General features: G+C 38.9%; 2 protein-coding genes across 2 annotated transcripts; one reads left to right on the top strand and one right to left on the bottom strand.

Moving 5' to 3' along the window:
* Positions 1-453: 453 nt before the first annotated feature.
* On the bottom strand, positions 454-5,634 carry LOC129216840 (protein FAM43A-like; the record flags this gene model as incomplete). The annotated part of the gene is made up of 2 exons (XM_054851057.1): positions 454-549; positions 5,065-5,634. Coding segments are annotated over 2 exons (666 nt in total), but the record flags the coding sequence as incomplete, so codon positions are not given.
* Positions 5,635-14,402: 8,768 nt separating this feature from the next.
* LOC129216841 (protein GVQW3-like) lies at positions 14,403-14,967 on the top strand (the record flags this gene model as incomplete). Its single annotated transcript, XM_054851058.1, has 1 exon — positions 14,403-14,967. A coding segment is annotated over exon 1 (565 nt), but the record flags the coding sequence as incomplete, so codon positions are not given.
* Positions 14,968-21,140: the final 6,173 nt, after the last annotated feature.

Genomic DNA, 21,140 nt, shown 5'->3' on the forward strand with positions numbered 1-21,140 from the left:
CTAAACACTAATTTGACTAACACGAAATTAATCTTTGAAACCAAACCTAGTGAGTTACAATAGGTAGTAGTTTAAAGGATTTTAATTTGAAAAACTTTGGAGGAAAATCCCTAACCTCTAATTACTTCGAAAAATCTCCAAAGATAACCTGAAATTGAGTTTTACCTTTCAGGGGAGGATTCTCTCTTCCTTTCCAAAAATTACCTAATGTTGTGGAAAAATCAGAATTGCTTTTGAAAAGAACATTAAAATAAAAAATTTCAAAAGTTGCCGACTATTCATTAGGTAATTATGCTAACGTTATCAAAACCGCTAACGTTTCCAAATATGGTCCTCAATCACGTTTTTCACAACTTCAATTATGAAAAAAATTTGGACGACGCTCTGACTGCTCTCGTATGAAATCTGAAAATGAAAAACCTACAATTTTGAAAAGTGGAGAGGGTTTAAATCTCACCACCTAGTATCACTGAATATCTCTTCAACTTCGACTTCGTTTTTTAAGACTTCAATTTCAAATTTGTTTTTGGGCCGAACACCAGAACCGCACTATCCATAACATCATCAAAGTTAGTCTGAAACTGCATTTATTAAACTTCAATTTCGAAAAATTGAACAGAGGGGTGATGGATTTCTCTTTCTCTTTTTTTTTTTTTTTAAGAATTGAATCGGGCAAGCAATTTAAAGAAGTCTCGTTCCTTTCATTACCCGAGTGTCAACAAATAGTTCATAATAGCATTTTTAAAATTTTAATTTCTAAAAATTTTCGCAGAAAGCCCCCGAATTTTCCCTCACCGTAGCATTACCAGAATCTGTCTAAACCTGCGTTCTTTGCACTACAATATTTTGGACTAATTCCCCACTAATAGTGCACTCCTAATTTTTTTTTTGGTTGCGCCACTGGGTGACAGTGTGAAGTCCTTGCCCCACCTCAAAAAGAATGAAAAGATCATGGCATTGTTGCTCCCCCCCCCCCCCCCAAGAAAAATGGAAATTGCAAAAAGGGGAAAGGGGGAGGAGGAGCTGATCTTGGTTTTGGGCCCCCTCTAAAATAAAAACATATATACGCCACCGATTCTAATAGCTCAGTATGCCGATGATACATGTTTCATTTCAAAAAATTATGGCCAATCGTTTAATGGCCCAATTAGGACTCTAAAAACAGACGTTCAAAATCAACAAATGGTTCAATAGATGGAGAATACAGATTAATGCTAGCAAAACTACAGTCATCTTTTCGCTAGAAGAGTCCCCCTTCACTCCCCACCCAAGCTCAGCTTAAAACTTATTTTCAAACCAAAAACCCTCAATCTTCATTAAAAGTAAACATGGAATATTGAACAAGTTGTATTTCATGTACTTAAGTTGATCATCAAAAACCTCTTTTAAAACCATTAGTTCACAAATTGGAACATTTACTATAAGCTCTAAATATAATTACAGCTAAGCCTACGCGAACTTAAAAATGCATTATTTAAGTCGATATTACCATGGGTATGCAAAAATTTTATAGTCTAAATTATTTGCGTTTTTTATATTTTAAATGTGAAAACTAAAAGTAATCATGAGCAGCATTAACTGCATCAAAATAATACAAAACTAAGGATTGTAACTTCGTACTTACCGCTGCGCCCCGGAAGGTAAATAAACATGGCCGACCGTGAGTAACTTCATTTCACTTCGTTGGTTGAACAGAAGCTCTGATTGGCTGACGATGAAAGCACCTAATTTTGGTGCTTTATGTTTTGATTCGAACCTAAACGTGACACGCGGTGGTTGATGTGAACACAGTTGAACCAAACTATGGTTACATCAACAGTGGACTTTCAGTTTGAACCGTATTATGGTTAAAGGTCGAACAGATATTTTTTACAGTGTTTTATTTTATTAAAATATCATTATTTTATAATAATATTTTTATTCAATGGGGGGGGGGGGGTACTTGTCAATATCGCCTAGGGCGGCAGAACTACAAGAGCCGGCCCTGAACTTCGGTGAAAGAAGAAATTAAAACTTCATATATGTGTATATATCTTTACTAACAATAAAGCTGAAAGCCTGTCCGGAGGATGTCTGGATCTCTGTGACGCCTGACGCGCATAGCGCCTAGACCGTTCGGCCGATTTTCATGAAATTTGGCACAAAGTTAGTTTGTAGCATGGAGGTGTGCACCTCGAAGCGATTTTTCGAAAATTCGATGTGGTTCTTTTTCTATTCCAATTTTAAGAAAATTTTACCGAGCAAATTATCATAACGTGGGCGAATAGATTACGAAATTATCATAACGTGGAACCGTAACATGGACACAAGCCAATTGGCGATAAAATTCACCATACAATATGTGTAAATATACAGGCGAACCAAAAGACCTTTTAATTTTTCTATTACGGGCAAAGCCGTGCGGGTACCACTAATAATTAATAAATATTTAAAGTTACACTTGTACAAATTGTTATTTACTTATTCAGTCATTTTCTTTTTCCCTCTCGCAAATTCAAGATTTCTCTTCGTAGTTAATCTACACACTTCCTTATTGAATTAATAATTATTTAAATTATTGTATACACATTAATTACAAATCAATTTAATTAACGCGTGTTATTAATATAAAATCAAGCTACTGTTTGACCACGGATTGTATGTAATTTGGCAATCTGTCAAGTAAAGACGATTCCATCTGAATGAATCTAGCAGGAGCGAAGGGAAAATAACGATGGGATTTTGATGCACCCGTTTCATAATGTCACTAGTGCCTTATTCATTTATTGCATTCTCAAAAATAAAATAAGAGGAAACAAAAATAATTACCATGGAAACAACAAAAAGAAAATTAAATATTTTCATTTCGGTCAGGTACGTAAAAGCAAAACGGTAAGCTCAAAACTTTGTTGTGAATAAATAAATCAATTAATTTTTGCCGGGAGAATATAGATCGAATATACTTTACATTTAAAAAATGTTGCTGTGAGCAAGTTTTCATTTTTACAAAACTGAGACTAAATAATAGGGAGGTAAAATTGCACATCTGAAACAAACCAACTAACATCCCTATAAACTAATAGATACGTCCATTTCCGCCTATAAACCGGATATTAGCCTTTCCATGAAACCGATGGTCAGACAGTATCTCTTAACAGAAACGACTTCAATTAGTTCAGCATATTTGTAAGCTTTCCCCAAGAATGAACACTAACAAGAGGTACATAAACAGGTAAGTCAACAACATTTCAAGAAAGTCAACAACATTTCAAAACATTATACAAAACAAGTAATATTAATATTCATGCGTCAGAGAGGGGGTCACTTTCTGACGTCAATTATATCGACATCAAACACAGCTGCCCATTGAATTTATTGACACTGTATGAAGGTAGTCCTGAGCAGTGAACGAACGCTTTTAAGGACAATTTCCTTTTCAGAAATTCATTAGTGTCCTTAAAAGTTGTAGTGCCATGAGAGTCTAAAAACATTTTTTGAGGATACATGTACGAATGTCCAGAACGATGGACGAAATCCATTTCTGTAAGAACTAAAGATACTGCAATTGCCCTGCCCAACGCAAAGAGAGAGAGAGAGAGAGAGAACCATTTTAATTTCAAACCCTTAAAACCATCCATTAGCTACGGTTTTGGACACAACGAAATACAATAAATTCTAATTCTGATTTCTGAATGGCCATTGATTAATCACATGTTTTCGATAACTTATACATTGATAAATTCTGCAAATTATTTTAATGGATCTGTAACCATTCAGGGATAATTCATTCCGATAGAACTTTTAAACCAACCATGTTTAAAAATTGAATAAATATTTCAGTTCCAGCTATGTTTGATGAAATATTGAAGCAACAAAGCGCTTCTAAACAATGGTCCTCAGACTCATTCCGCGAGTCAAATATAAATTGTGTATTTAAATTACTCCATTGATAAACAAACGATTGCTAAAATATTTATAGAAACATACTATGAATGTGAAATGCGGCTATAGATATCGATATTTCTGGATGGGAAAAAAAATTGAAACTCACTCCTTCTTCAAATATCGTCGCCTCAAAGCAACATTAAGCTCTCTTATTGTTATTTCTGGAATTAAATGCCTTACTGTTGCTTTGAGACGACAATATAAAGTAAAGGCTAGAATCTGGAGCCAGGCAAGTCATTTCGAATATTTAAGGGGAGGGAGAGGAAGGTGCACAAATCAATGTTCCCGCCGAAGATAAATTAAAACACAATCCCGCGTTATATAGCGCTTTTCTTGTGTCTCCCGACAAAATGAAAGAACAGAATCTTTTCGATAAAGTTAAACTCCTGAAGTCGAATAAAGGATTCTCAGGAAAAGTTTTTCTCTTTTGTAGTCCACGAAGAAAAAGGTATATTTTCTGTTCATCTGCGTTTTCAATTATTTATAACTCCAAATTTATTTTTACCCTGAAAAAGTGACAAACTTCCTTTTGTTGTTCCCATTAAGAAAGTCGTTCTCGCGTAAATTATATTTTTGCGCATACATTGAACATCTACTTGTCCGTTACACGAAGCGTTATTTCGAATGATTTCCGTTACATCGCGCGAAGCACGACGCAAGCGCTTTTTACTTTTCTGAAAAAGTTTTAACCAGCAGCATCAGAGGTGCAACCAACACGAGGGCTTTAGGGATACAATACATCCCCCTCTGAAAATCAGAAACTGTCTTTTTTTGACTTTTGAAGAAGAAGACTAGAACTAAATTAGGACCAGGAGGGAGCAATTGACCCCCTCAGCCTGGCTTTGAGAAACTAATGTATTTACATACAAGTCGGCATGATTTTGGTTGTTTTGCGGTATAATTTGCATTGAGTATACATCCTTTCCCCTGGAAATCGTCGAAATGACGGGCCTGCATACCCTCATCTATTTTTTTTTTTCTGACTACACCAATGTACACTGTATGGATCTGCTTCAAAATTAAAATAACATATTTTGCAGTGAACCTATAAAGTTTTAAGACCACTGATTTAGAACATAGGACAGGCAGGTAGTTGAAGATCCTGCTCTCAACTACCTCAACCAGTAGAATGATTCTCACCTTTTCCCGCCGGAACTCCTGCAGGGCGAGGGAGAGCCTCTCCTTGAGGGCGGCGGCCAGTTCGGAGGCCTGCTCGGGGCGCAGGCAGAGGGCGGCGTGGCACCGCAGCTCCTGCTTCATCTTGGGGCGCTCGTGCCTGTAAATCCAGCAGAAGAGCCCCGGGTAGTCCGCCGGGGCGTCGCAGTACGTCACGCGGTAGGCCCAGTACTCCGTGGTCCCGAAGCCCTGGGTAGAGGCCCGCATGCCCGAGTTGCAGACGGTCAGTTCCATGGCGGCGCCCCCGCCCGCCCTGTTCCGCCAGAGGGTGCCCAGGGGCTTATCGGCGCAACCCTCGCCCTTGGCGTAGGGGGTGGCAATGTTGCCCAGGTAGAGCACGCGGTAGCTGGGGTCGTAGTCGCTGATGGTGACCGAGCGCTTTTTCCAGAACTGCAGGAGCCCCGAGCGCAGGGTGCGCCCCAGGCGGCGCCTCAGCTCTTCCAGGAGGGGGGACGCCCTGTTATTCGAACCATCCTCCTCGGTCCCCGAAGGAGGATGACGGTCGAGCTCCGAAGACAGCAGGGTGGCGCGAAATCAGGAAACTCCGAAACGAGTCGGACTGTTTGTTTTTGTTAATTGGTATTTATTTACTTTTTCCGAGCACAGAGACCAAAACACGACCGCTCTGTCTAGCGTTTACCAACACGATTGAATGTCGGCGACTCGTTCGCGTGACCTAGAACGTACGTCGTGTCGCATGCCATTGGTCGAGCCGGGTGGGCACGGCGCCAGGCGGCGGGATGCCAGATGCGGCGCTGCATCCTCCTCCTTCGGGGAAGAGCGGAGACGGAAATCCTCCGAAAGAGCGGGAGATGAGATCAGCTCCAGACAGAGCACGTGGCCCATCTTCATTTTTTTTCGCAGAGGATGGGGGGCTGGGCCAATCGCCCTCCTTCCAGGGCCTGATTACTGCAAAGGCCAACTAGGCCGTGGCCTAGGGCCCCAACTTTTTAGGGGGCCCCAAATGGCTATTTTTTGTTTTAACCAATAATAGCTAAAACGTTTTTCGGCAATGGCTAAAATAGCAACTGTTTACTTCACAGGAGCTCCGAAAAAGTATATGGCCTAGGGCCCCCTGACATCTTAATTGGTCCCTGCCTCCTTACCCTCACAGTAGCCGGGGTGTGGCCCAAGGCTCACAATGCTTTGGAGGCCGCCCTCTCTATTCTTTCACTTTTTAAGTCAAAGCAAAATAATGCTAAAATAATGTTTCGAGGTTTTTGATGTAACTTAAACTTGATGTCTTCCCTTGCCCCCTCCCCTCCTCCCCGGGAAAATTCGAACTAACGGGCTTGCCGCTATTTAAATGGATTTTGTGTGTGTGTGTGTGTATGTAAGCGCTATCTCTTCCCAGATTACATTCATTGATAGGACCTTGTCAATTAGCATCGATGGAAGTGAAAGTCGGAAACCTGGCGAATGTCAATATTCACAAAACAAATACAAGCGCGAAAGTCTGTATATTTTCGGTTAAAGTTGACATTCTCCAATTTTTGGTTCTTTGCTCTATCATTAGTATGTTATGTATGTATGTATGTATTATGTAACGGAATCTGGCAACTCAAATTTCGCTACTTCCTGCGATCGGATTCTTTTGAAGTTTGGCACGCGACCTCAGACCCGATGACAATGCAATATTCTATAATCAAATTAAGTAATTATTAATTATTAGTTTTTTGTAATTGTATCAATATGTTTGCTTAAATAAATTAATACGAAAACGAAAAATGCCAGCACAAGTTAGAATTAAAATATCGGTAAAAGACCCCTGCTTTTTTCTACGTCAGATAAAAGTTGTTCCGATGTTCCAAAGTAGTTAAAACAACAATTGTACTTGTTTTAAACTACCATTTTAAAAGTAATATAAATATGATTTCCACACACATACACTCCTGTTTGTGAAAATTGCAGCACCACGAAGGACTTACGCGAAAGAACTGAAAATTGCAGGAAATGTAAAGTAGGGCATGATATGCAAATGATTAGAATTGCAGACCGGTAGCGCATGCGTAAGCTGAGCAGCGCCCTCTGAACGGCAGATCGAACCGAATATAAATAAACGGCTGTAACGAGGCGTGTATGCTTGTCGTTGGTTATATGCTAGAGTAAACGTTAACTGAATCTTTACTATGCCTCTTCGACAAAAGAAAGCGAAATTTGAGCAAATTTCGGAGTTTGAACGTGGCAAAATCGTCGGCCTTCGTTAAGCTGGACTGTCTTATCGTGCAGTAGCCGCTCGTGTGCAGCGTAACAGCAGCACAATCATGCGTGTTTGGAAGCAGTGGATGGACGAGGGTCGGACAGCTCGGAAATCCGGGAGTGGACCCCGAAATGTGACGTCAGCTCGCGATGACAGACACCTAGTGCGTATGCCGCTGAGGGACCGCACAGCTTCTTCTAGACAATTGGCAGCACAGTGGTCAACAGCTACAGGTGTTTCATTGTGTGCTTCATCAATTTGGAGACGTCTGCTGCAGGGTGGGCTGCGCGCAAGGATTCCTTTATACAGGATTCCTCTCACGCAAAACCATCGCCGCCTGCGGCTACAATGGGCCAATGTGCATAGAAGCTGGCGTGCTGATTGGCAGCAGGTCGTCTTTTCTGACGAATCCCGCTTCAATTTGTTCCACCATGATGGCTGAATTCGTGTCAGGCGTTATGCCGGTGAACGGCACATTCCGGAGGACATGATCGAACGCTACAGTGGACGAACACTCGGAGTTATGGGGGAGATCTGGGGTGCCATAGCATATCATTGACGATCACAATTGCTAGGAATTGTGGGCAATTTGAACAGTATCCGATACATAAACGAAGTTTTACAGCCCCAAGCTATTCTTTTCCTGCAAGGATTGCTAGGTGCTGTAGTCCAGCAGGATAATGCCCGTCCACATGTCGCCAGGACTATCAAATCCTACCTTGATTCGCAGCAGGTACAGCTTCTTCCTTGGCCAGTATATTCCCCTGATATGTCACCGATTGAACATGTGTGGGATTTCGTTGGGAGGGGTCTCGCTCGTGATCCTCGTCCTGTTGCTTCGACAGACGAACTTTGGTTGCGCATACAAACAATACGGAATACTCCTCCGCAGGCAGATATTCAAACTTTGTTTCACTCCATGCCGAGTCGTGTAGCAGCTCTTATTGCGGCGCGTGCTGACCACACAAAATACTAATTTCTATCTCTTTTTATTGTTTGTTTGGTTTGAAAATGTAATCATTTATTTGTAACATTACCACTCAACTGTGTATTAAATTTCATTCAACTATGATGCTTTCTTCATGGTGTTGCAATTTTCACAAACAGGAGTGTACATTGATGACTGGGAAATTAGTTGGATCAAACAATTACAGTCGAACCTGTTTATCTCGAAGCTGCCTATATCAAAAACCTCTCTATGTCGAAGTTTTTCATTTTCCCTGCACATCAAGTATTCAATTTTTTCCCCCATGTTTATCTCGAATCAAATTTTCTGAAAACCTGTATATCTCGAATTTCGACTAAAGTATCTTTCTTGAATTCGATCCCCAACGGTCTTTATTAACTGGAATTTGGAGACAAAAAGCATTTTTCTTAATATTAGCCGTCACATAATCCTCCAGAATTAAAACTTTATGTACAAGAAGCAAGTTTTCCAGCAATTATATCCATTCGGAAACTAAGAGGAAGGGGACATTGTTGATTAGTAAAATTACTTCCAAAGTTTTACTTTCGCGTCATTGCTCCAATTACTTATTTTTAGAACTTTTTCAAAAACCTCTCTATCTCGAAACCTCCATATCTCGATTTTTTCATCTCTTCCATAAAATTCGAGATAGACAGGTTTGACTGTATTGCGATCCCCGTTTCGAATGTTCCCCGAGCCCTTTTGTCCTTTTTTTTTCTTTTGGAAAATTTAATGACTATAGGAAATTTTGAATTATATTAAAATGAATATATTTTCGTTAAACAAGTAAAATTAAAAAGAAAAAAAAGAAAGAAAAAAGAAAATAATAGCTTAAACTTTCGAAAAAAGAAAGAAAAAAGAAAATAATAGCTTAAACTTTCGAAAAAAAAAGTTCGAAAAAAAAACTTGTTCGTTAAACAAGTAAAATTAAAAAGTAAAAAAGAAAGAAAAAAGAAAATAATAGCTTAAACTTTCGAAAAAAAAAACACTTCTGTGGCAATATGAACTAAAAAGGCAATATGAAATAAAATAATCTTCGAATGTTAAGTACGATAAAACAATTAACTTTAATGTAAAAAAGCGTGGGGTCTTTCATATCTATTGTCTTACATTTCTTCCATTTGTTGCCCTTGCAAAAATACCGTCCATGGTGTGAATATGCAGCACCCCACGTTTTTTTTTACATTAAAGTTCATTGTTTTATCATACTTAACATCCGAAGATTTCCTTTTTACTTCTTAGTTCATATTTCTACAAAAGCATGTTTTTTAGTTTTTTAAACTAATATTTTAGTTGTAATTTTCTTCGAAAATAATAGTTTTTAAAATATATATAAAAATCTAAAGTACGGGTAATTTTTTTTTATTATTATCTCTAATTCAGCTAATAATAATAGTAATAATAATAACAAATCGGATTTCTGAGCAGTAAAGATAGTTAAGAAAATAATGAATATTGAAAAATTGAGAACGCTTCCTTTGCCCTACTCTCGAAAAAATGTGATGGTACTGCATATATGTATATATAATCAGGGATAATTTGGTGCTGGAACGTACCGCGAAATCGTTCCAGCACCAGTACTGAAAAAAGTACAGTACTTTCTTAAAAAATAAATTCCCCGAAATTGAGCCTGATTCAGGACTCAATTTATTTCTCATTGCTCTTCTATGGCTGAAATAATTAAACTCATCCCAGATTGCAAATGAGTGTGTTGCAAAGTATATATTGTTCGATTTGTGACTTTTCAAAGACGTTTCTGCCGAAATAAATAAATGATACAGGCTCTTTTCTCGGAGAACAAAAGCTACATTGACGCGATTTCTACTCATTAAAGAGAGTCCTTCCCTTCATTCTTCGCTACGACAAATCGAATGGAGCTATAAATAGAAAAACAAAAGAGCATCTCAATATCAATTCAGTTTTCCCAGTACAAGATAGATTTTCGAATGTTCTCGAATAGGAAAAATCAATCACGGGTAACGGTAGACGTACAACGCCAATATTTCCGTCGCCAAGCCGGCCGGACGGCAACCCTGAGAAGTCCAAGAATGGAAGGATGCCCGCACACACCTACGCTTTTTCCCGCCACTGGAGAACGGAGGATGGAGGATGGGGAGGCGAGCATCCACAACGTACTCTCTCCGTTCGCGTGGGTTGTTCGAATGTTTATGTTGACAGGTCACGAGGGGGTGTAAGGGTCAACTGCACCCTTTCATTTGATTGTACCGACTACGCAGCGCGGCTGATGATGACGTCTTTGGTTCTCTCTCTCTGAGGTGGATGGAGTTTTGATATTTGAAGAATCATTAATCTCCGAGGCTTAATTTGGCCTGAAATAGTAACAAGAAACAAACAAAAAATAAAAATAAAAGTTAATTTGAATTTTGACATCTGGAATTCAAATTATGTTTTTCGCAATCACGAGTGTGTGTGTGTGTATGTAGGCATGCGTGCTTATGTGTGTGTGTGGGGGGGGGGTATGTGTGTTTGTGTGTAGGGGGTATGTGTATGTGTGTGTAGGCATGTGTGTTTGTGTCTGTGTGCAGGTATGAGTGTGTGGGTAGTTGTGTATATGAGTGTTTGTGTGTGGTGGGGAATGTGTATGTGTGTGTAGGCATGTGTGTTTGTGTCTGTGTGCAGGCATGAGTGTGTGGGTAGTTATGTGTACGTGTCTGTATGTATGTGTAGGTATCCGTATGTATGCATGTGTATGAATGTATGTGTTTGTGTGTGTATGTGTTTGTATATGTGTGTGGGTGTATGTATTTGTGTGTACGCGCGTGTGTAGTTGTGTATGTATGCGCGTGTGTGTAGCATATGGATGCAACCTGGAGACGGCTTTCGCTATAGGAGCAGCATCGTGAGGAGCCGGTCGACGGTGATGCTGCGGAGGGTGCTGGCGGGAAAATAAACGCCAAAAACAGTCAAGTGAGAACAATAAGCAATCGTGATTGCTCAAAAAAAAAAAAAAAAAATCGGCATTTTAATCGAAAAAGCCGGTTTTTATTGACCAGGTTTTAGGCAGGGTTCGAAAATATCCGATGTTTTGATATACAGTAGACCCTCGTTTTAGGCGGGTTTATTTTACGCGGTTTAAGATTTGACACTTTTATTTTATTTTACGCGGATGCGGCAATACAAATAGATAAAGTTCTCCCCTCTTTCAAAATCCAAACTCCTAAAGATTGCAGATTACGCATAATCAACTGCATTTTGGCGTGCTAATAATCAAGCTTGGGCCACTGGAGACATTTTACGCGATGGGTTCCAGAGCTCCTTCCAGAAGTAAAGTTATTAAATTCACACAGTTCAGAACTCATTCGAAGAAGAGCTTTTAGGAGTGACAAAGGAGGCCGAAACCAACGAGGATACCGACGTCGGTGACGCACAACCAAAAACGTTCCCATGGGAAATTCTGAGCCATTCCTAGACAATAGAAGTGATCTTTCTGATTTGTTAGTGAAGGAAGATTCTATCATGGAAATGACGGAAGTGATCATGGATGTGTTAATGCTCTGCAAAGCATTACAGAGAAAAATTCTTAATGACTGCCAAAAGACTATCATAGCCAGCTTATTTTTATAAACACGAAATTAATTTATGTTTTCTGTAAACATGTTTTGCATAAAAGTCGATATAAATACGCATTAAACTTATTATACAATTAGTCATCACTAGAATGAAGTTATTTTGTTATCTACGGTCCCTAACCCCTATTTTAACTAGGTCTCAATTTACGCGGTTTCGATTTACGCGGCATTTCCGTGGAACGTAACCCCCGCGTAAAATGAGGGTCTACTGTATATCGGACGTATCCGATATTTTCAATCAGCACAAACTAAGATCTTTAAAATTGTAAATGTATCCTCAAATATAACTCTTTTTATTTTCATACATTATTATTACAATATGTAGACCTAAAATTAAGAGTTTCATAAAAAAATCTAATATTTCATTTTACATTTTTATCAATTTTAATTGAGTTAATTTAGCATTAGTTGTTTTACTCATTTTTCTTCTGTCAGCTACTTTTACACAGTAACACAGTTATAATTCAGAAATAAAAAATATGCATTAGTCAGTGCACAGTCATAAGACATTTTCTTTTTTTTTTCTGACCAACGTTTAATATTTAATTAGGCACTTTTAATATGAGTTAAAATTGTTACATTACTAATAATTTTATGAATATAATTTTAAAAAGGAGTATTATATTAATTTGATATATTAATACATCATAAAAATATAGTAAATAACTTTTTTTAATAATAAATGAACAATATTACTATGATTAATATATTTTTAACACTGAAAATACTCGAGTCGAAAATAAAATATCGAACATTTTCAAACATATCAAAACATTTTCAAAATGAATATCGGGCATTCATCATAATGTATATCATGATATATATCAACTGATATATATCGACGAACAGTGGTTTTAGGTATAAATAGGGTTTTATACCTAAAACCAGGTTTATTTAGGTTAATAAAATATCGAAATATCATGACATTTTCAAAATGAATATCGGACATACATCATAATGTATATCATGATATATATCAACTGCTATATATCGGCGAACCCTGGTTTTAGGTTTTTTTGAGCAATCACGATTGCTTATTGTTCTCACTTGACTGTTTTTGGCGTCCTATCATTTTATTTTCTCGCCAGCACCCTCTACAGCATCACTGTCGACCGGCTCCTCACGACGCTGCACCTATAACGAAAGTCGTCTCCAGGTTGCATTCATGTCCTAAACACACGCGCATACATACACAACTACACACACACATGCACGCACACACATATATACACACAAACACATACACACACCTACACAAATACATACAGACACCTACACATGCACACACACAAACACATACACACACTCATACAAACAACTACCCGCACATTCATGCCTGCACACAGACACAAACACATATGCCTACACACACATATACATACCCCCCTCCCCACATACACACACATTCATACACACAACTACTCACACACTTATGCTTGCACACAGACACAAACACACATGCCTACACTACCCCTACACACAACACACATACCCTCCACACACAAACACACACGCCTACTTACACACACTCGTGATTGCGAAAAACATAATTTGAATTCAAGATGTCAAAATTCAAATTATTTTTTTTTTTCAATTTTAGTAATGAGAAACAAAAAATTTGATCGAAAAGTCATTCCTTGTGCCTTATCACATTTTTGCCCCGATCCCTTCAATTCAGGTTTTTTTTTTTTTTTTCATTGTACGCATTATTTCTCCTAACATTTAGGAACACAATTTTTTTTAGCAAAGAAAAAAAATCATTTTAATTAAAAGACTCAGTGCAAACTTAAATGAAACTCTCTCTTTTAACATATTTTAATAATGAAAAACGTCATAAAAATTAATGTTTATTGATTCTTCCACCATTCATACATGACACTTCTTTTATTATATCGGGATCAAAAAAGTTCTTTGAAAAGTGAAAATTTGGCATTATTTCATTTTTTTTATACGAGCATCGAGTTGCATAAATATTTTTTGTTTTCATAATTTCATATATTTTCATTCTTGCTCTGATGACATCGTCTATCGGGTATGCAAAGAGTGTGCAGGTATAAGCGCAATTTTATGCCAACTCTTGCATTACCTCTACTTGAATTACTTTAAAAAATATAAGTTTCTAAATTTGTTAAATCTGTAATTTATCTTTAAAGCTTTGCTAGTTACTTTGCATTAATTTGATTTTACTATTTGCAGTAATATGTAAAAATTTATGAAAACATTTGGGACATAACTATGAAATTTTTCAAAAAAAAAAAAAAACATTATTGAAAGATATATATACACAGTGCGTCCAATAAAAAAGGTGACTGATTTAATATTTGCGGGACTATTAGCGCTATCTATGAAAGAATGATTGCATTAAATGCACGTACGTTTCAATTATTATCTGGATTACTTTCAAAGCATTGACAACATCGTTTGAAACGTGATAACGCAAATTCTAGAAGAAGTCGCTTGGCCTCGGTAGAAAAAAATGGAGCAGCGCGCTAACATTAAATTCTGTTTTAAATTGGGTAAAAGTGCCACAGAAACATTTGAATTGATGAAAACTGTTTATGGTAGTGAAGTACTGAGTCGTAAGAATGTTTTTAAGTGGTATGCAAGATTTCGTGATGGTAGAGACAGCTTAGAAGATGATCCAAGACCAGGTCATTCACTAACAGTTCGAAATGATGAGAACATTGAAAAAGTGGCCGAAACCCTACGAAATGATCGTTGTGTCTCTACTCGACTCATCGAAGAGGTTACTGGCACACCTAAATCCACTGTCCATCTCATTTTAACTGAAAATTTAGGAAAAAGGAAAGTCTGTGCTCGTTTTGTACCGCACACATTGACTGACGACCAAAAACATTGCAGAGTGGAACACTGCAGAGACATGCAACAAGCGGCCACTAGGGATCCAAACTTCATGGCAAACACTGTAACTGGTGATGAAACCTGGTGTTTCAAGTATGAACCACTCACAAAACGTCAGAGCGCGGAGTGGAAGAGCCCAGAAGATGCCAAACAAAAAAACGTGCGCATGGAAAAAAGCCGAATCAAGACTCTCCTCACAGTTTTCTTTGATTCGAAGGGTATCATCCATAAGGAATTCATGCCAGAAGGTGAATTAGTTAATGCTGCTTACTACTTGAGTGTTTTGAAGCGTTTATGGGCGAGAATTCATCGAGTTAGACCTGAATACCAAAACCAAGGGTCATGTTTTTTTTTCTTTTTTGCATGACAATGCGCCAGCACACAAAAGCTTGATGGTACGTAACTTCTTGGCCAAAAAAAGTATTGTGGTGCTTGATCACCCTCCTTATTCCCCTGATTTGGCTCCAGCATATTTCTAGTTGTTCCCCAAATTGAAATTGGCAATGAAAGGCAAACATTTTGCTACAGTTTTAGATATTCAGGCAGCTACGACGGCGACATTGGGGGCAATTCCAAAAGATGGGTTTGAAGACTGCTTCAAAAAATTTCACGATCGCTTCCAGCATTGTATTGACTCCCAAGGTGTATATTTTGAATAAATCATCTTGTAAACTCGAAAAAAATTATGTCTTGTACCTTATTTAAAATCAGTCACCTTTTCTATTGGACGCACTGTATATATATATATATATATATATATATATATATATATATATATATATATATATATATATATATATATATATATATATATATATATATATATATACATACATATATATACTAGGAGTACCCGCACGTCCCTGCTCGTGCTATAAAACTAAATAAAAAAACTCTTAGAGCAAGTGTAAATTTCTCTTTCCACTCCGAAATAAAAAGAAAGATCCTGTTTCGTTAGTTAAAATGTGCACATATAATTTTGTCTGAGCTCCAAACATAGTCCATAAAGTAATTTTAAGAAAAATCCTGATATAAAGATTACCCCTGTCCGTCAAAATTCTCTCGAAAGAATTTTTTTTCATTAATTTATTGGAATGATTTTGTAAACTATATCACTCATTATGTCTCATTCACTATGCGTTGGGGGCGTTCGTGGCTTTGTGGTAGAAACTTCGCTTCCAATGCCGGTAAACGTGGGTCCGATAACCTCGAATGCTCTGAGTGGTGTATTTCCTTTCTTTACGCTTAAAATCTCTCTCATGTTGTCTATGTGTGAATAAATGAGAAAGTCCAAAATCTCGAGGCAATGGCACTCAATCCTTCCATGATTATTAACCATGGACACGTAAACAACAACAGTAGTGTCATATAAGTTAAAGGCAACAATTTTTAACTTAATTAAAAATATCGTCTCTTTTAATGTACTGTGACGTCGTGAGTCACAGATGTAAAGATTAACAATTCCAATCTTTTCATTAAATCAAATCACACCACGAACAAGGAAGGACTAAACCCCTTTTTAAAATTAACGAAAAAAAATTTATTTACAGAAAAAAAAAAAAAAAATCGTTACATTGATGGGGTTACAAATTCAGGCAAACACAGTTGCCTCAGTGGTGATCACACAAAAAAAAAACACGGTTTCCAACGAAACCGGAGAAATGCCTAAGGGCACCTGTTTCTCTCAAGTCCTAGAGCAATCTGCTTTTCAAAAGTGTGGATCGAGGTCTTTTTCGAAGAAACGGGGCTTGTCCACTAAGCCCCCTTAAAATATCCCATTGGTGGAAACTTGGTGACGAACACTGCTACGTTGTTTTTGTAGAAGAAACCAGGGCCCGGATTCGTTGGTCGACCGGCGCCTCATTAACATGGAGCACACCTCCCCGTCTGCGGTTTTTCGGCAACGACAAAGTCGGACACCGTCCAGGGCTGTCAGGCAAACTCGTCACACCTGGTTTTAAAACTGTCCGAAGTGGTGCCAGACAGTCTAGTCCTTTATTTAGAAGCGGTATTCCAACAAGGCACAAAGGCGTTGAAGAAGAATAGCAGTCCGTCAGTTCCACAGAGTACGGTCGGGCATCCCCGTCGCACAATGGACGCGCGGCATCAAAAGGGCACAGGACTGAAGATGCCACAGCTCCTCCCCCCTTAGGAAGGAAATTTCGTTGTGCAACCACATCAAATTTCAGGTGACATTGACGTCCAAAACACATTTAGGAAAACGAGGGTGTCCCAGGTCAGTGAACTAGACTCCCGAAAAGGCAGCCTCAGTTTAACAGAACATATTCAGAAAAAAACAAAGACACCCTACCCGTGAACCAACATCAGGTTCTCATGACCTAAAATTCTCTCCTATTTTGTTCGTCATTGCCAAAATTTTCAAAACTAACCTGAGCTACATTAATCAGTTTGGAAATGCACCATACTCCTTTATGATTTTCATGACGTCCAAAACTTTTAAAGTTCTTAATAGTCATCCGAAAAATTTAGTAACACAAACTCTCGAGCATAAAATCCCCAAAAATATTTAACACAAATAATTGATCAAATACTTCTTCGACCAAAACAAAAAAAAATACATATATAAATACCAAATCCAAATAAATTGCGATAAATGGAAATTAAATACTCCCAAAAAGGTATGTTAATTTACCAGAATTTTTTTACAAATAGCCTCGGGGCCCGTTATGGTTCCTGTCTGCTCAAACCGTCGGCGTTACCATTTCTTTTCCCCGATTTGTGTTCAATTTCGAAATTGAACTGTTGTAGACATAAAGCCCAACGAGTAAGTCTGGCATTCGTTCCCATCATTTTTTTAAGGTATGTGATAGGGGAATGATCGGTTTGTATACGGAAAAATTGGCCGTTTAAATAGTGAGCTAGTTTCTTTAACCCATAAACTATAGCGGCTAACTCCTTTTCGATAACACTATAATTTTTTTCAGCTTTCGAGAACTTTTTACTGAGATATAGAACTGGATGTTCTTCCCCATTATGCATCTGAGCTAGTACAATCCCCATTCCACTCTCACTTGCATCAGTTTGGAGAATGAACTCTTTCGAAAAGTCAGGGGCATAAAGAATAGGGCTCTTTAGTAAACTTCCCTTTAAAGCACGGAACGCCTCCTCGCATTCATCCGTCCACACTACCTTTTCTTTTCTGATCCTTCCTTTCAATGCGCTTGTTAAGGGGGCTGCTACCTCGGAAAAGTTCGGAATGTATCTGCCGTAATACCCTACCAATCCTAAGAATGACCGTATCAACGTTTTAGTCGTGGGGGTTGTAAAATCTTGCACGGCTTTTAACTTCGCCTCGCTCGGAGATCTCTTCCCAGAACCGACATCATGCCCCAAAAACCGGACACTATCTTGTGCGAAACGACACTTAGAAGGTTTTACTGTTAATTTTGCGTCACCCAATCGCTCTAGCACTTTGTCCACATCGATCACATGCTGTTCCCAACTTTGCGAATATATGGCTATATCATCAATGTAGGGTGCCGTAAAATGTTCAAAGCCATTCAAAACTTGCGCTAAAAGTTTTACAAAGTAATACGGAGCGTTGAGTAAACCGAACATCATATTCTTTGGGCGATACGTCCCAAAGGGCGTGACAAAAGCCGCGTATCGGCTTGCTCTTTCGGTCAGGGGTATCTGAAAATATCCCTTTGTTAAATCCATCAGCGTTATGTAAGGCGCTGCGCTCACCCGCTCAACTACTTCCTCAATGTTTGGTAAGGGGAAAAACTCCGTGCGCGTAATTGCATTCAACTTACGATAATCTACGCAAGGGCGGGGGTCTTTCCCAGGCACCTCCACTAAAATTAGGGGGCTAGTATAGTCGGACTGCCCGATTTCTACAATTCCCAGATCTAAAAGTCTTTTTATTTCCTCACGCACTATTTCAGTTTGCCGTGGGGACATCCTATAGGGTCGCGATCTCACGGGGTCGGCGCTGGTCAGCTCAATGTCCATCGTGACCAATTTAGTACACCCAGGGTCTGAAGAAAACACTCTTTTATGTTTCTGAAGTACTTTCCCTAATTGATCTATTTGTTTTTCCGACACGCGTTTTTCCAAATTGCTAGCCCGCAACATCTCGTGTAAATCAAAATATGTAGGGTCAGGCAAGGGAAAAGGAATCTCAGCTTCTTGCTCGACATCTTCCCCCTCCTCCTCTATTATTAAATTTACTCGTTCGGGGCGCTTATGATAAGGTTTAAGTAAATTTACGTGATAAATGGTGCATTTGTCCCTCCTCTCAGGGACGTCGACAACATAGTTAGTTTCCGATATTTTGCTCGTAACTACTCCTGGACCTATCCAGTTCACTGCCATTTTATTCGCTTTATTTGTCGCCAGTACTAATACCTGATCGCCCACCTTAAATTGCCTATTCACAGCATTCTTGTCATACCAAGCCTTTCTTCGTACCTGCATTTCACTCATCTTTTCTACCGCCAAATCCTGACATCTTTTCAAACGGTTGGTCAAATTTAGAATGTACTCTACTACATTTGGGTCAGATTCTTCTGGCACCATCCAATTCTCATAGAGCAAAGTTTGCGGAGTCCTCAAATTTTTCCCATGAACGAGCTCGGCTGGGCTAAATCCTGTACTCTCATGATTTACTGAACGGAGGGCAAATAAAGCCAACGGTAAATTTTTTTCCCAGTCTTCTCCCGATTCCACGCATAATGCTTTTAATATACGTTTGATGGAAGAATGCATCCTTTCAACCGGATTTGATGACGGGTGACAAATAGAACTGTGTCTAACCTTTATTCCAAACCTGTCAAAGAATTCTGTCGTTAATAAACTGGTGAAGGAGCGCCCTAGATCGCTTTGCACTTCCCGAGGTAACCCAGTCCTGGAGAACGTTTTTAACAAGGCATCAATTACATTCGGGGACTTAATATCGGGCACAGGTATAGCGTCAGGATATTTTGAGGCCATACAGATGGACGTTATTAGATATTTGTTCCCATTTTTTGATAAGGGCAAAACTCCCACAGCATCTATATTTATGACCGCAAACGGTTCTGAAATGATAGGCACGATTTTTAAAGGCGCTTTCTTTCGATCACCTTTCTTTCCTACGCGTTGACAAGCATCACACGCCCTCACATACGACTCAATTTCAGCATAACAATTCGGCCAAAAAAAATGACGCAACACTTTATCCTTCATCTTTGTAGCACCCAAATGGCCTGACGCGCCATCATGACAAAATTTCATAATCTTTTCTGTCAATCTCGAGGGTATACAGAGCTGCACCCTTTCTTCTCCCAGCTTAGATCTACTCAGACGGACCAGTTTTCCTTTCATGCATTTAAAATCCTTTCCCTCCCCTTTCGAAACCTCTTCCCACAAGGGTTTTAGAACAGAACACAATTTCTGCTCTTTCTCGAATGATTTGGAATCTATTTCAGCTAACGCTAATCCCTCAAAAGGCTCTATGGGGGGTAGTGAGCAAGTGTCCAACTCTTCCCCTCCGGGAGGGGGAAAAACGTTTGCGTTCAAAGTTTCCTGTGTTGTGGAATTCACTTCCGTTCCTCCCTGTTTTCGACGTAAACTTCCCCTCGTTTCGACTGCATTTAAGGCCTCTGGTTTTGATTTTGACCGAGAAAATAATTCCGCTGTCCTATTTCCCAAAAGATAGAATCTCGCGTCGCTATCCGTGTTTTTTATCGCTGCTTTAGAATACACACAACCTTCGTCGGTCTCTATGTATATTTTTGCCAAAGGCAAGCATTTACACTCTTCATCTAAAGGTTGCTTCACGTAAACATATTCTCCCGTAAAATCTTCTGTTTTGATCCAACTGCGGGGGCAGACATCGATGGAGGCCCCGCTGTCCCGAAGGATTTTCCGAACCTCCCCATTTATTTTCCCAGTACTTATATAAGGGGCAAAACACTCGCTTAGTTCTTTCGTGTCTCCAATATGATTGATTTGTTCCCCTTGCGCTCTCTTAAATTCAGGGCAATTTGGTTTTATATGTCCCTTTTGTGAACAAAAATAACAAATAATTTCCTTTCTTTTTTCGAAATTACTGTTTTTTTCCCATTTGGGGGGCTCTTTCTTATTAGCACTTTCCGATTTAGTATTGCTAGTTTTTTCCGGATCATTTCCTCCTTTCACCCATTTTTCTTTTTTGTGCGTTTTGGGGTCGTTTTGTTTTCCCTCCGATTTTTTGAAAGTACGCCGAAGGCTCTTGTAGTGATCTAACCTTTCAGCGAGGTCTGACGCCTTACGGAATTCTTCCCAGGAGTCCAGAAAGTGTTCCCTCACCTCAGCAGGGGTTCTCTTTTTTAACTGCTCCGTGAGCAATAACTCCTTTAACTCCTCGAATGTATTTACCTCCGCGGTTTCTAGCCAATTGTCTAGATAGCTTCTTAATTCGAAGGTGAGATCTGCC

This window comes from Uloborus diversus, chromosome 2 (genome assembly GCF_026930045.1).
Source record: "Uloborus diversus isolate 005 chromosome 2, Udiv.v.3.1, whole genome shotgun sequence".
NCBI classification, from domain to species: domain Eukaryota; kingdom Metazoa; phylum Arthropoda; class Arachnida; order Araneae; family Uloboridae; genus Uloborus; species Uloborus diversus.